At 39.7% G+C, this 16,393-nt stretch overlaps 1 protein-coding gene across 1 annotated transcript in view; it reads right to left on the bottom strand.

The window, feature by feature from the left end:
* LOC131984111 (voltage-dependent T-type calcium channel subunit alpha-1I-like) overlaps positions 1 to 16,393 on the bottom strand; it is a 240,450-nt gene that overhangs the window by 73,066 nt on the left and 150,991 nt on the right. The window contains exons 6-8 of the mRNA XM_059348992.1: positions 14,617 to 14,776; positions 2,869 to 3,214; positions 598 to 690 (exon numbers count right to left, since the gene is read on the bottom strand). Coding sequence (XP_059204975.1) covers positions 598 to 690; positions 2,869 to 3,214; positions 14,617 to 14,776 — 599 coding nt within the window. The remainder of the gene's footprint in view (positions 1 to 597; positions 691 to 2,868; positions 3,215 to 14,616; positions 14,777 to 16,393) is intronic.

Raw genomic sequence — 16,393 nt, forward strand, 5'->3', positions numbered from 1 at the left:
TCACTTGTCTTTCTTTAAACTAATTTTGCAGTTCACCTCGTTCCTCTCCTCTGGTATTTGCTTGATCCTATTTTCAAGCTTTTCAAAAGACTTGGCTGTATGTCTAGTTCTTATAGTGTTTAATTGCTGCTGGGAAACCTCTTGGACTTTTATGTGGAATTAAACAACCTTCAATGTGCCATCATCTACAGTACTTTTATCATTTGGACATACATTTTCTTGTCTCCTTCAACTGTCCTTCCTCATCTACTCTCCCTTTTTCCCACTCATCGCCAAAGATAAATTTACATACCATCCACCTCCCTCCCTCAGACATTGATTGTAGATAGTCCTTTATGCTACTATTGATTCTTACAAGTCTATTAACACTTCTATCCGCTACTCTGGAAATATCTTCGTTCAATTTATTGATGGCAGGAGTCCACATATATTGAAAATGTTATAAAGGATTTTTATCTCCAGACTGTGTAATTACAGTTACACTTCATTATTTATTTATCCATTTTTAACTGTCAGACTCACTGTACACTTGGTGTGTCAGCTGCTTTTTAAGTAATAAATAAAAAACGAATAAATATAGTAATGAGTTTTACTTACAATGATGAGTAAAATGAAGTAGATGAAGTTGTAGAAGGAATGGGCATCCATTACATAATACATGATCTCCACCCAGCCCTCCAGAGTGATCACCTGAGAGGAGAAAGCAATATACATTTTCAACTTGACGACATGAATAATTTCATGGCAGGGCTTGCAGAACAGAATATAATTGCAGACTTTACCTATGCAGCATAGCTCATATCACAAGTTTAAATCCAATGGATCAGCCAATAAACAGGCCGTACCAAATAAATCAAGGCTTTGAAGCTTCATTTGACATTTGAATTCAAAATCAATTTTTTTGGAGCGCACGTCTAATAATTTTGTGTAAACCAGTTAATTCTGCACAGTAGCAGAGAAAGATTAGGTTATACCAGATATTTTCAAAGTGAGAGGCGGGCCTCCCCAAGGGGGCCCTAAACAGTTTCAGGGGAGGTTCAGTAAATTGAAGTGAAAAATATCATATTAGTTAGTTAAAAAGATCACATGGAATAGCCTAAATGTGTGTGATTTAGTTAAATAGGTAATTTAGATATGTAGTGGGATTTTTACTGTTTTTCCATCTCTCCCAGAGTCAGAAACTGTTTTGGGATAGGCCCTTTTTATGCATTTGGTGAAGTCAAATCACAATATTGAGCTATCTTGGCTCAGTTGCAGAGAGTCTTTGGGATCAAATATGTAAAAATGATCCCATACGCATCCAGGAATTCAGTAAAACAAAGCAGGTAAACTACGGTTTGCCTTTCTCCAGGCTTTATCTGAGGGAAGGCCCGCAGTCTTGCACTTTGAAAACTACAATCCTACTATTAGTATTATACTATTTGGAACATAAGTTTCCAGTGGGGGCTGTGTAGGATTGTTTCTGACCCATATAATCTGTCTCATGTCCTGCTGCTAGGAGGCTTTGCTGGGAGGAGAGACGACAGCAGCTCTGGAAACTGTTGGCTGACTACTTAGCTAGCTAGCGCAGTGTTGCCAACTCCTCAGTAAGGAAAGTAGCTATTGGCTGTCCTAAAAGTCGCTAGAAGTCGCTAAATGACATCATCACCTAATTGCACAATTGACCATGTGTCTGCAATTGTAATGGACGCCATAGGAGAGAGGAATAACATTGTGGGAAAGACAAAAAGTGAGTAAAAAACACCCTAAATATGTTAAGAATTGCATATGCACTGTCTTCTGTCATAATTCCAACGCTCTTTCTTTATCTGGCCTCGGGACCATTAAAACTGACCCAAAAGAGACCCTCTTACTGTAAGCCAGCAGGCGGCAACTTCACGCGAATGCAGGATTTGCAGACTGGAAGCCGAGCGGTTAACATCCCCTGCTATGTGACTGCAGCTGGGAGAGATTCCCGGGAGGACTGGGCCACTTGTGAGACTGAGTCTCCAATAATATACATATATATATAAATATATAAATATATATATATATATATATATATATATAATACACTAGAAAAAGTCACTAGATTTGTCGCTAGTTGCTTTTTTGAAAAATATTTGCCTGGGGGGTCTGAAAAGTTGCTAAATATAGCAACAAAGTCGCTAAGTTGGCAACACTCAGCTAGCGTGCTAATTCCATGCTTTCATGCTACACTGCTTACAAATGAGCTGAAAAGAGTTGTTACTCATCTGGTGATAGCAATGCATTAAGCATTAACTTGTTAAATTACTTATTTAGTAGTAAGCTAATTAGCGTGCTAATTCCATGATGCTTTCAGACTACATTTGCTTAGGAAAATAAGCCAAACATACTTGCACAGTAGAGCCTTGGTGGGTAGCACTTTATTAAATTGAGGATTTTGTTCAAGGTTATTTTGGGTGATGACTTCATGAAATAGGACGGCAGACATTCAAAGCTTCATTCAGAAACCTCAATAGACATATATTTTTAAAAAAATGACTTTTGGTAGACTACAGCCCTAGAACAATCAAGTAATAGAATAAAAAAAAATAGTGAATATCAGTGAATCAAATTAAATTCATTACTTTGAGAAGAATAATTCGATTTGAATAATTCAATCAGCCAGAAAAACATTTTGTACTCGATAGCAATTATTTGATCAAAATAGCATCAGCTGAAACAAATAAAACTAAATGAAAACATGAAATCATATAAAGCATAAACAAAACATTTAAAGCAGTATTGTAGAACCCACCAATGTTTTAATATTGATTTTAAAAAGGGGCTAAAAAAGATATTTGGTTATTTTTCTGAAAATAAAAGATTAGCAACTCACCCTTCCAGTCCTTATGTGGAACTTACCTGAAAAATTACAATCCAGGCGTAGACGATGTTGTCAAAGTTGATGGCACCTTTGTGGGGGTTAGTACTTCCTGTGTGGCATCGTGTGTAATACTGGTTCCAGTTGATGCACAGACCCATTGCTTCACCAGCACTACCGTTGGCCATGGGCTCAGGACTCAAGCCCAGAGCCTGTCTGTGGAGCGCGTCCTCCCTGTCCAGGCAGCATGTGCGTCCTCCTTCGCGCCTCGCCGGCACATCAACACAAGACATTATGCCGTTATCAGACGCCAGGGAGCAGATGAAGGGACGCTCATCATCCTCCTCGGGCTGGTAGTACGGAGGGGGCGGGGTCATACCTGAAGAGCTGGGATCGGGACAAGGAAAGAAACTATGTGAGTTCTTTATGAAATTGAATGTGTATACATAATATAATGCATAATAGATTTGAATCCCTCAATACTTTATTTTGGCAGTTTCATGAGGATTTTAGTGAAGGAAGTAGAGGCAAGAAGATATATTTACCCCCCCCCCCCCAAAAAAAAAAAGATAATCAATTTTCAATTTGCCATTAAATGCAGCAAAAGAATATTCAAAATAACTTTAAATTAATTAAATTATTTATTATGTTTTATTTGCTGATTTATTTGTCTACCTTTGTATTAATTTTCCCATGTATTTATTTATTATTTATTTTAAATCAATGTTTAAATAACTAATTCATCTTTAAAGGTGTTGTTTATGTTTTAATGTATTTATTTATTATTTTCCTTTTGCATTTCACCCCTATTTATACATCCCAAATTATTTATTTTTATTTATTTTTTTAATTTCTTGATGCACTTCTTCATTATGCAAGTGAATGGGCTGTCATTCAAAGTGTGTCAAGGGGTCAACTTTTCTCCTGTTGCTTGATCGATGATCAGAGTGCATAGATTGACAATATCTTCTCCTCTGACTGACAGTGTGTTTTAATTAGCGGCACAAGGGGAAACAGAGGTTCAGTGTTTCCGTTATATATTTGGAGCCAGACCGGAGAATGTGAATCGCTCAGCCAAGCCTGTGGGAGAAATGCATCAATGAAGGGTGAATAAAGAAATGGAAATGATCCTGCATGAAAAGTATATACTGTCTGTATTGTTTTTTCACTCTCACATATTCACACACAAGTATATCCTTAAAATATACAGTATATATTTTATAAACATCACAGCTTCCACACCTTTCATTCTTTTATATGCCCCTGTTTCTTTTAAGCATTCTTTCCCTCCAACTCTGTCTAGTTAAAAAACAACAAACACCAGAAAGAAGTAGATCCAAAGGCCGCTGACCTTACAAGACTAATAAATTAATCAGTATGGAGCTGTAAAAGATATATACAGAATGTGTGAGAGAGAAAAACCTGACCCAGCAGTGAACTAGCGGACATCGCCCAAAGCTAGTGCAGCGAACCAAAGGCGTGCTGACAGGTGTGGTAAACAGGGGTGGGGTCATGTGTTTCTCAGGCCATGACAAAATGAGTGGCTTGAGGAGAACTCAAGCAGCACCTAAGATGTCACCTTCAATTACAGTTAGTCCTATATTTATCAGTTTTGAGAAGAAAAGTAGGTGTCAAATTGCCACTTTAAATAGATCACCTAAAGTTTCTGAGCAGATGTTGTTCTGAGTTTATGAACTACTATTAAACTCAAAGTCAGTGACTCATATTCTGTATTTTTTCTTCTCCTGGTTGGAATTGTTGAAGCGGATACATCCATTGTGAAGACCGAGAGGTCTTGTTGTGACAGCGTACCCCCCCCCCCAGATTCATAGTGATCCCGATCCGTTCCCCCCACTTTCATCAACAAACATCACCAGTAAAACAGGATTAATGTTGCGTTAGTTATACTATTTACATTGCAGTGTGCATAGAGAGTCCGGCAGCTAATGGTGCGTTCAAGGTCTACATGATTGTCAGAATTTTCTACGTTGTTCTGAGCTCCAAGTTCAGAGTCCAGCAGCAGAGTCCACCACAGTATTTACAAGAAGACTGTCAAAATAAGATGCCTTGAATAAAAAATAACCCTTATTCTCCTTTACAATAGTTGTCTAAAATATGCAATCATTAAGATGGAATACCAGCATTAGAATGTGCGAGACGCACCAAATTTAGGTTTTTAGGACAAAAATGGCAACAAAAAAAGTATCCTGTGGGAAACACTGGTTCTAAAGGCTTGACAGACTGGACAGACAAGACATTTCCCAGCAGAATGTTCAGGGTAATAAAAGAATGTTTTTGGGTCCTTCATTGAGTCAGCTTTAAGTCAGTAAATTTGTTTTGCTGCTCTGGGAATGCACAAACTTCTTTTTATTTATGTAAATATGTTGGTTGTTGTTTACACTACAGTTCATTTAAAATGTTTAAATACAATGGTTAAGGCATGGAGTGGAAAAATAACTAATTGAATTAAAATCATTTGCTGACAGCTTCATCCCCCCAGTTCAAAAATCCCATCTGCGCCCCTGGTACCAAACAATCATCAATGCATTATGAGATGTATTTTGCATAATTTAACTTATATCTAAACCTTTGCCTTCAATGTCCTCTCTCTACTCAAACAAAACATAAAGAACTACATTGTTTTGTAGCCATCCCAGCAAAAACTTGAAAAAAGTGACAAGTTACTTGCAAGTGATTTTTTGGTCTTGCTCTTGACAAAGCAGAAATAACAAATGAGCTCTGTTATCTGAACACATTTGAGTGGGGCTATGATAGGTGGAGATCATCAGACAGACAAAACTTTCTGAGATGATGTGTGTTCAGAAGTGCAGGATTTTAATGAGGATCATGGTGTCACTGGAGGGGAGCTCTGAAGAGAATATGTCCACATTTCTTCCATTTTACCATCATCCCATTCTTGTGTTCTTATTGTGAGAGGAATCAAGCTGTTCTCTCTTCAAGGTAGAGTTCGGTTGTTTTTGAAGTTGGGTTGTATGAAGTACTGAATCATAGACATTGTATTACCTGCAGTAGATTGCAGTGAGAAGTCTGGAGATTCAGGCAGGAGAACCAACACAAAGCTAAGCAATGTACTGCTGCGGACGGGGGCACTAGCCACCTAAAAAATTATCCTTAATCAGTTTAAGTGTAGTGCATATTTAGCCTGGGTATACCCAGACTGCCTTGCGTGCTCAAATTTAATTTCGAACCTCCAGGCAGTCTGGTAACCAGGAAGGAATCTTAGCCCTGTTTTAGGGATCCAATCACAGAGCGGGGAGGGACGGTGAGACGATGACGCGTACTACTCGGCACTTGGAAGCTTTCCGGATCCAACATGGCTGCTGCAGACGCGAAACTCTCTTTAGCTGAAGACGGTGTTTTAAATAGTTTAGAGCGAAAGTTGAAAGGCGAAAGGTCTCTCGGCGGCTCCGCTGAGATCACCGCCGTTATGGTAGCGGGGCTATTAGCGCCGCTAGCGGCTATTAGCACCGTTAGCGGCTAATAGCTAATAGCCGCTAACGGCTAATAGCCCCGCTACCGCGGACAGCGGAGCCGCCGAGAGGCCCGCAGCAGCTTGATTATTGCCCATAAAATCAGTGGATGTGTGTGGCTGAATGACATGAGGGGGAATAAAGCGTGAAAATAAATAATCTTGCAGAAAGCGAGAACTGGAGAAGCAAAGCAGCAAACAACACTCTCTCACAGACACACACAACAAACATCCATTTCTGTTGCTCTACTACGTCATCTGGTATAACTGATCTGATTGGCTAAGAGCTACCTACAGACACTTTTGATAGACATTCTAAGCGTCCAATAAACGGCTCTGGAGGATCGTAAACCACACCTCCTCTACGGAGAAATAAACAGCAGGTGTCCAGACCTATGCTGTGTTCCAATACCCATACTTCCATGAGTACACTTAAATGCATTACACTATCCGCACTTAAGTACGCAGATTTCAGCAGGTGAGTGTTGTTCCAAATCTAATACTCCGTGGTGCACTTACCGGAAATGACGCTCGCAACAGCCTCCGCGGCTCGTCACCCGCGAAAAACTTCCGGCTTTGAACGTCGAAAAAATTATCCTTTGTGTTGTTTAATCTTTACTTCTACAATCCGGCAATATGGCTCCATTAACGCAGCAAATGTGGAGAATGCGCCGGCGTCGTCGGCCGCCATTACAAACATTTTTTCCGAGCTGAGCGGCTCTGCCTGGCTCCGCCTCTTCCGCTACGTAGACAAGATGGCGGCCGTTGAGTGCGTATAATGTACATTGTTCCACACTCAGCGTTTTGACCGTTATGAGGGCAACATCCGGGTCCTTTAGGTACACTTCTTTTCGTCGCGATCGGAATCGGAACACCCTGCGTACTCAAACTAAGTATAGTAAGTACGGGAAGTATGGGTATTGGAACACAGCACTAATCTCCAATGAGATTTGGTCTGGTGTTAGCCAGGCTAGTGCATATTTAGAATATCTTCACCATTTTGCCATCAGACTGCCCTGTTTAAGTTTAAACGGAGGGAACTGGAGCCATTATCTATGCTCCTTTGAAAGCCACCAGACTCCATTGATAAAACCAGTAAGTTTACCTTGCAGAACATGGGAGTTGCTTGTCTACCGCTGTTCCGATCATTGAGTCTGCACTATTGTGTGACTTTGGTGAATCTACACTCGCCTCTGTTCACAGCAATACATTACTTTGCTTCTGTGTCAGTACTACTGCCTACTTCTCCAAACTGGGGGCATGCTAACCGCCTTCTACTGTAGGTGATACACTATGGGTCCATAAAATCAATCCAAACCATCCCTTTAATGTGTCTGGATAATGTTGGATGTCGTGATACAGAAGCAGCTGTACCTGTAGTCAATGATAAAGGCCAAAACATGGTATTTCTATGGTAAATAACCAATTGACGAGTGCATCATTGCAGGTGAGTATGTTTAGCACCAGACAACAGATTGTTTATTCATGTAAACTAAGTCATGTGGAAACTGTAAGTGAGATTCTGCACGTGTGCCCTAGCGTGAAATCAGCACAAAAACAGATTACACTCTCATGCACTGACACCTATTACACACACACACACACACGCACACGCACGCACACACACACACACACACACACACACACCATCAATGAACTCATTTACTCCCTGTAGGTGCCCCTCGTGAGTGACAGAGTGAGTAGTGAGTGGCTGACTCCTGCCAAAGTTAATGACGCACATTTCTAAACTCTGAATCTTTAACTGATTGCAACTATCTGAAGCACCTCATCATTTTCTGAGATGTCTCTCATACCTCTCAGTTTTCATGGAAGCATGCCAAAGAGTTTCACTTCCTGTCCACCTGGGAAATTAGGCTTATCTTCCTCTATGGGTTTATTTAAAGGGAAAGTTGGCTGCCATTGCTGTACTGATTTGCTAATGTGAAAACATATCCAATTTTCATAACAAAAAAAAAAAAGGAAAAAGTAAAGCATTCAAAGCACTTTAGCCTCCATAAAAAACAACAACAGCATGTTAATTCAAAGTAAAAGTTTGGAAGTGCAAAGAAAATAATGCAAATGAAAAGCAATTGAAAACCACTAGAGAAATGAATTATAGAGAATAATAATAACAGACCGCAAATGACATGAAATGTATGCAAAATTTAGGGAAAACAATAAGCAGGGTCTCGGAAAATAGAAAACAAACACCGCTGAGCCAGTCAGAAAGGCCTATTAGGTGTGTGTGTGATCTGACATGACTGTGGAGTAAATGAGGGCAGGGTGTGGATGCTCATACCAAGGTCTGGGCCTGGGGAGGACAAAAATAGACCCTTTCCATCAGCAGGCCCATTATTGAACACACACATTCAGGGTCAAACGACCTACAGTATTTACTCATTGCGCTGTGTGTGTCTGTCACTACAGCCCTCCTTTTTCTGTCTCTCTATTGGTATTCTAACATTTATCCCTGTTTCTCCACATCAGTCTCCTCTCTTGTTTTTTTACTGCATTGGATGAGACTTATCAGGAAAAGGTTGACCAAGGCAAATCCTGTAACAGTTGCTCCCACCTTGTCTCTTATAAACTCACATATACAGTACATCAAGCTCATGCAGAGTACAACCTTGTCTAATAATGCAACACATGAACTACTTCACTCCCTTTAGGGCTGTCCTTTAGAATTCATTTTCTACAAAAGCAACAGAGAATGAGTTGTGTAAGCCAGTGATTGCCAACCGTACGTGCGTGCATTTCCAGGGGGCATGTTAAAAGATTGAGTAGCTCAACTAATTGAAAAAGTAGAAGTTGGGTTGAGCTCGCCAAAATGAATGAATAAACAGTTCAAACAGAAAGCTAAAAGTAATGGTGAACATTTAACTTCATCAAAGTCATAGTAGTCATCAAACCAACCTTAATATTAATAGCAACATTTTATCATAAAATGAACAATATTCACTTTTATACAATTTTTAAAAATATATATACATTTGGAACATAGGACTACATTGGAGTTGATGAAGCGGTCTGTGAGTTCAACTGACAAGGCCAACAAGATCACCAACCTAAACGACAGAATAGGTCGCTTGTCAATAAAACCCATAATGAAGCGAAATGAGTGTTTTTCGCGGTACAGAGCGGAGCGTTCTAAAAATAGTGCGCACGTCATTAGATTATACATACACGTATGGTTCTGGGTTGTTAAAAAAAAAGAGGCTGCCGTTTCATTGAATTTAGGCTAGAGCCACTGATCTGGGTTTAGGGCAAAACACTTTCTGGTAAGGCTTTATAAAATACAGTTTTAAAATAAATAAATGTACGTAAATGTCAGAAGTGAAGTAGTTAATAATAATAGTAATGATAATAATTATAATATATTTAGTTTATATGGCTCTTTTCTAGACACTCAAAGACGCTTAACAGGCAATAGACATATACATAAACATACATACAACAAACTTCGGATGGAGAGGCGGCGGCGCCAGCGTCCTCTCACATCCGAAGAGATGTGAGAGGACGCTCCTCGTGTTACAGCATAACACGAGGAGAGGGGAGGAGCAACATAAGCACATACTCAATACAACATGAAAAACTTATGACATGCCACTGGGTGAGGGAGTGGGGGGTACAGTCAACAATCAGCAGGTGTCTGTGGGAGGTGGGGGAGGGGTGAAGAGCATCTCGTTGCAGAGTTCTTCCAGGGGAGTTGTTGATTCCAGTGGCTGTATACAATTTACACAACCACTCTCCTTTTCTATTCTGGTCTCCGAATTGATCCATTTGCCTTTGCGAAGCTGTCAGCTTCTCCATGATTTTATCCATATTGCGGTTTATAGTCACAATCTGAGTGCAGACAGCTCTGCCCACTGCTTCGATCAAGTAGTTGCGAGAGGTGACTACCGGACGTGGCATAGTTAGGTAAAAACATGATGAACAAAATGTTTATTTTTGTTTTCACATAGAACACGAACCGCGTTTCCCTTGGTGAAAGTCTGACATCTGTTCAATCCATCGACCCGTCCCGAAAGCGACTTATGTTATTTAAATTCTGCATCCCTGTCATTCATAATATGAATATGTGTTGTATTTTGCTGCCTGGACAAACAACCTTTACAATATGTGAACCACATACCGTATGGGTCTGTCATGCCTATACGTCATACCTATAGGGTATGTGAATGGAAACACATCCGACATGCTGAAGCACATTTGTCGGCATCACTCGGATGTGCTGATCACCGGGGCGAGGAGAAAACAAATTGGAGCCCAAATCCTTTTCTCTTCTGCTATCCAGCAACCTTCAGACAGTGCAATTCAATTGTTTATCGTTTTGTGGCTGGTAGGTTGGTCAAAAGTCTAGTTTTCACTGTGAATTTATTTAACATGTAGTACACATGCATTGAACTGGAAAACAAGACGGGCTTGGCCCAATGAAAAAAACAAACCGTGAACACTGAGGCGGATCGGTTGGTTGTCATCCTCTGTGGTTGCCTTGTAAATAGCCTGGTGTAGTCATATAACAGTTAACTCCCTCCCTAACTCCCTCTTTATGCTCCTGTGTTTATCTCTTCGTTTTATAGTTTTTGTCCTCTTTGTTTTACATTCTAGTCCGCTCTCCCTACCTCTCTTATTTCCCCCATTCCCTATCTCTCTAATTTTCTTCATCCTCTCCTATCTCCCCCAGGCAATAGCCTTATAGATACCACTGATATAATGGGGGGACATTTTTTCCTTTCACTCCGACCGCAAACCACACACATGCACACATACACGTCCATGTGCACTAATTCCAGGATCAATAGGAACAGTGGGCATATCAGGCTACACCACTTCCCACTGAGAGTAGTTCAGAAACCATACATTGATTCATTTAAGTTTGCAGGTGTACACTGAGGCACACTGAGCTTACGCTGACTTACAGCACAGTATAGTTTATGCATTCCAGTGGAGGGCACAAGGGACTGGCAACAGAGATGACCATAAAAAAGAAAAGAATGTCGAGAAAGGTTGTCAGCGGCATTCAAATTGGTGATTTACTAATGGTGCTAAAGCGGAGCAAGGGATAAAGAGTTGGAGACAGAAAGAGAGAAAAAGACAAAGCCAGAGAGAGGGAGAGAGAAAACAGGGACCCTGTCAGAGTAGTGGAGCATGAATGAAGGCTGTTGCCCCCCTGCCAGTGACTTGGCATTGCACAGCATGGCACAGAAAAACCTGGCATCATACTGAGAGCACACCTGCCAATGGAGAGCGAGACGGAGGGAAGGATCAAGGCTACATAGCAGCAGAAAAGAGACGGAATCCAGGAACCGTATAAAGTGAGACTCTGGGACGGTTGGTAGGGAAGATTGCATGTCGCAGGAAGCATATAAAAATATAAAGTAGAAAACAGACACCTACATGCATGATTTTGTTTTGGAAGTGCATGGGACAAACTCCACTTTATGATTAAAATGGCTTTTGAAGTGCCCTTGGCTTGCTCTCTGTGGCCACTAGCATATGTGCAGAAAGAAATAAGGATTAGAGGTACTAGAGTGGTCCCATGGAGCCCACTGCCAAAAAAAGCTGCTTGTTATTTCTTTAGTTTGAATGTGAATGTTATGCTTGTCTAAAAATGTGGCTTCATCCAGGGCAGAATGCTGAAAGTAAATAACAAGTGAAGCCTGCTATTGGTAAATTTCATTGACACAAATCCCATTTTATCTTCTGTCATCATCTTTCTTTGGGTCAATGCTGTTATGAATGTGAATTATCTTGTTTTTATTTACAGTATTTCTTGCACTCTGCACAGTATAAATGTAAGCAGACATTCTATTAGTTTTATACATGGTCGCCCTGAAAGTTGGAATAAAATATTTTTACCTCTTCCCTTGAAATGATTGTGCCAATTTGATTTATTCTTGGCTGATAAAGTGTATATCTTCTCAAAACTGTATTAATCAATCTCTTCTAAACATATCACAATGAAAACTAAACCACAATTTACAGAGGATTGTGTCTGAAAACAAAATTATTCCAACTTTATGAGTGAATGTGTACCACATTAATACATTTTCCATCACACTTTCTTTTGGAGTTAAATTACGCATCAATTTATATTTTATATCATCAATTTATATCTTTTCCACTGATGACTCTATCTGGTGCTCATATTGGCTAACTAGCATCAGATACTTTTAGCCTGTCTCTGCTATTTTACACGTAGGCCTATTTGGGAAAAAAAAAGGGACAATGCATAGTTAAAGATACTGGGAAACTAAACAAGTAGGCTGATTGGAGACTTGGAATAAAAAAAGAAGGCAACAATAAGGCCTGATGGCAAGAATAAGGCAGAATAAGGCATGAGCAGAGAAAGGTAGAGATCAAAAGAGTGAGGGTGTAAAATGGAAAAGTGGATGCTGCACTTGACTGCGACACTTAGCCCACTCATTATAACCCCTCAGAGCGCTAACGTTAGCCCTTTACTTAGCATAATAGCCCTTAAGCGCTAACTCACTCCGACCTTTCTAATTAAGCACTCGAGCACTCTGACAAACCTAAATAATATGTTAGTACAATGGTTTAAAATAATATGCAAAAATAATACGATGATTAAAAAATAATTTGCTTTGCAAAACAGGAAAATGTTTTGTTAAGCTGGACTAAAGCATTTTAGTTGTCTAATGATCCTCCTGATCAAAATGTTCTCTTTGTTGCAAAGTGGAGTCCTCAGCTGCTCCTGTTATCACTATATCACCATTTAACTCAGTGAAGATTAATGGAGAAAACTTTGGTTAACCTCGTGAAGCGATTATTGCAGAGGTTGTTACGGTTAATGTCGCCTCTCAAGTCTAAGGTGAGGACGGAGCAGGCAGGACTGTGCCAGCTGGCGGACACGTGTCCCCTTTCATCTGGCTATAAGATCTATCATTAGGATCCGCTGCGTCAGCACAACCGGAGACAGCGCACAGAGGCACCGAGTAGTACACACGGCTTATAAACGTATTAGAATACACTCAAATAAGGAGCATGTGCCTTTCTAGCCAGCTGATGCCAGCATAAAAAAGGAAACCGAGAGAAACATGAAATCAAACACTCCTGAATAGCAGTGAATGTCACTCACACACAGGCGCGGTAGGTGATGCTGTCATGCAGGGTCATGAATATGGAGGCATGCAGCTGCAATCTAATCATGTTCTTAGTTGCAAACTGGGAAAAACTGTACTTTCACTGTTGCTTTGAAGCTTGAGAGAGAGATGGAAAGAGGAACAGGTAAAATGCTGGAAGAAACTATCGGGTATGAAAAGATTTTATATTCATTAACACAAAACTGTTCAAGCATTCACACATTCATGCGCACAGATGGCAATAGGGACGGGAGGGATATGTCCCCCCCAGATTCATAGTGACCCCCCCACTTTCCCTAAATAAGGCGACAAACATCGCCGGTAAAAAGAGAGGATTAATGTTCCGATAGTTAGACTTATTTAAATTGCAGCTCACATAGAAAGTCCGGTGAAAGTCCGAAAGTAATGGTGTGTTCAAGGTCTACACAAATGTCAGAATTGACATTGTTGTTCCAAGCTCCAAGTTCCGACTTTCAAGTTTCGACCCTAAAGGTCTGACTTTCACTGTAATTTGAACACATCATAAGGCGTTCGTTAAGAACGTGTTAGACCCACCTTCAAAATAAAAGCAAACACATGTAGTTTTCAAAATAAGAGCACATGGATGTGTTAGCAGAGTTCACCACAGAATTTACAAGAAGAATGTCAAAATATAATGCCTTAAATAAAACAGAAGAACCCTTATTCTCCTTTACAATAAATCATTAAAAATATGCAATGATTAAGATGGAATAGTGGCATTAGAATGTGCAAGAGGCACCAAATTTAGGCTTTTAGGACAAAAAGTTATTTGTTTGGGTCTCCCCATCATAGCCTCTGAAAATCCTATGGGAAACACTGGTTCTAAAGGCTTGACGGACTGGACAGACAACAAATTGCCCAGCAGTATGTTCAGAGTAATGAAAGCAGGAGAGATGTTTTGGGTCCTTCATTGAGTCAGCTTCAAGTCAGTAAATTTGTTTGGCTGCACTGGGAATTTCATGTACAAACTTCTTTTTATTAATGTAAATATGTTGGTTGTTGTTTACACTACAGTTCATTTAAAAATGCTTAAATAAAACATATTTGGGTTAAGGCATGGAGTGGAAAAATAACTCATTGAGTTGAAATCATTTGCTGACAGCTTTGTCCCCCCCAGTTAAAAAATCCCATCCGCGCCCCTGCACACATGCACTGATGTACAGTGTTTTACTCACAGGGTGAAGTTCTCCTCCAGGTAGCAGCGGTTCCGCAGCAGCCCCGCCCACAGCTGCACGCCGATGATGCCGAAGATGAAGAAGACGAAGAAGCAGAGCAGCAGCACGTTGCCGAGCATGGGCAGGGTGTCGAGCAGCAGGTTCACCAGGATGCGCATACCTGTGTGTTTTCAGCAGGTTAATCAATCAATGATGGATTATCACAGGCTTTACACCACTGATGAGAAAATACAACATTTGCATATAGATTGCTTTGTTACTCAACGTATTGTGCGTATAGACTCTAATGCAGATCTATTCACGCTAAAATGACAGTTACATTCAATTGAATGCTAATGCTCTCTCTTTATGGCCCTAAGTTTGGACACAAATTTTTATTACATCTTCTACATTGTAGATTCATTTTAAAGACATCAAAACTGTGATGGAACACATGTGCAATTCAAGTTCAAAGGAGCCTCCTTTGCTTTGATGTTCTCAGACACATTAGGAAGGCAAGAAATTCCACAAATTAACTCTTGACAAGGCGCACCTGTTTATTGAAAACCATCCAGGTGATCACCTCATGAATCTGACTAAGAGAATAACAGAAATGTGCAAAGCTGTCAAAAGGTGTCTACTTCAAATAATCTAAAACATAAAAGATATTTAACACTTTTTTTACTACATAATTCCAGATGTCTGATGTCTTACGTATTGATCTACAATGTTGAAAACAATAATAAAATTATTAAAAAGCATTGCATAAGAAGGTGTGTCCAAACTTCTGACTGGTATTGTAGGTCATGTCATATCAATACAATGATACATGTCGTAATATGGCAGGTTTTTAGGTAGTTCAATAAATAAATAGTCTTATTTTTGCATTCTCCATATTAGCAAAACAGCACCTCTATGGTTAGCTTCAGCTTTGCTCCCACTCCAAGGATTAAAACACAAAGCATCGTCCAAACAACACAAGAAATATATATGCCAGACATTTTTTATGTAATTTTGATGATCTCTATCATCGTAACACCCAACTCTAGATTGTTGTAAGTGCTTATTGGAAACCCTACTGCATTAACAGCATTGCTGCTAAATTGTAGAATTGTTGAAGGAACCGATCTCATTGACTTTTTTCCAATAAAGAAGGTGCTTCATTCTTTTACCACAGAAGTCATAAAGTAAATCACCTTGGTTAAGATAAAGACAAAAAAAGCTTCAGACATCAATCATGCTGTATTGTGGATATTCCAGGAAGAAAAAAAAAGTTCAATGTCAGTGAATATTTATCATCTTTCCAGATACTTTAATTAAACATTTGCTCCGAGCACATTGGTAGCTGGATGGTTACAACACATGCCACGTAACCATAATGTCGCTGATTTAATTCCAGCCGGGGACCCTCCCTCTCCCCCTTTTCCTGACTGCCTCTTCACTCTCAACTGTCAAATGCAAATATGCCAAATATAATCTTTAAAAACAAATATGTTCCTAAAAAGTCTAAACGGGATAGTTGGGGCTGTTACGATATATCTGTATTCATGATAACCAAATTTAAAACATGACACATTCATATCATGTTAATAACACACATGATATTATTGTGTCAATAAGAGTGTTCACTATCCATTAATTAACCATTATATTTGTATGCTTTTTGTACAGGTATGGTTACAGTCTCAATGTGCATCTCCCTATACTTGTATTTTGAGTATAATGTGCAGAAAAAATAGACAAAACACACAATTAAAAAAGTTAAAGAGAAATTTTGACGAGAGCATTATTATAAATC

The sequence above is a fragment of the Centropristis striata genome, chromosome 13 (assembly GCF_030273125.1).
Source record: "Centropristis striata isolate RG_2023a ecotype Rhode Island chromosome 13, C.striata_1.0, whole genome shotgun sequence".
Lineage (NCBI taxonomy): Eukaryota > Metazoa > Chordata > Actinopteri > Perciformes > Serranidae > Centropristis > Centropristis striata.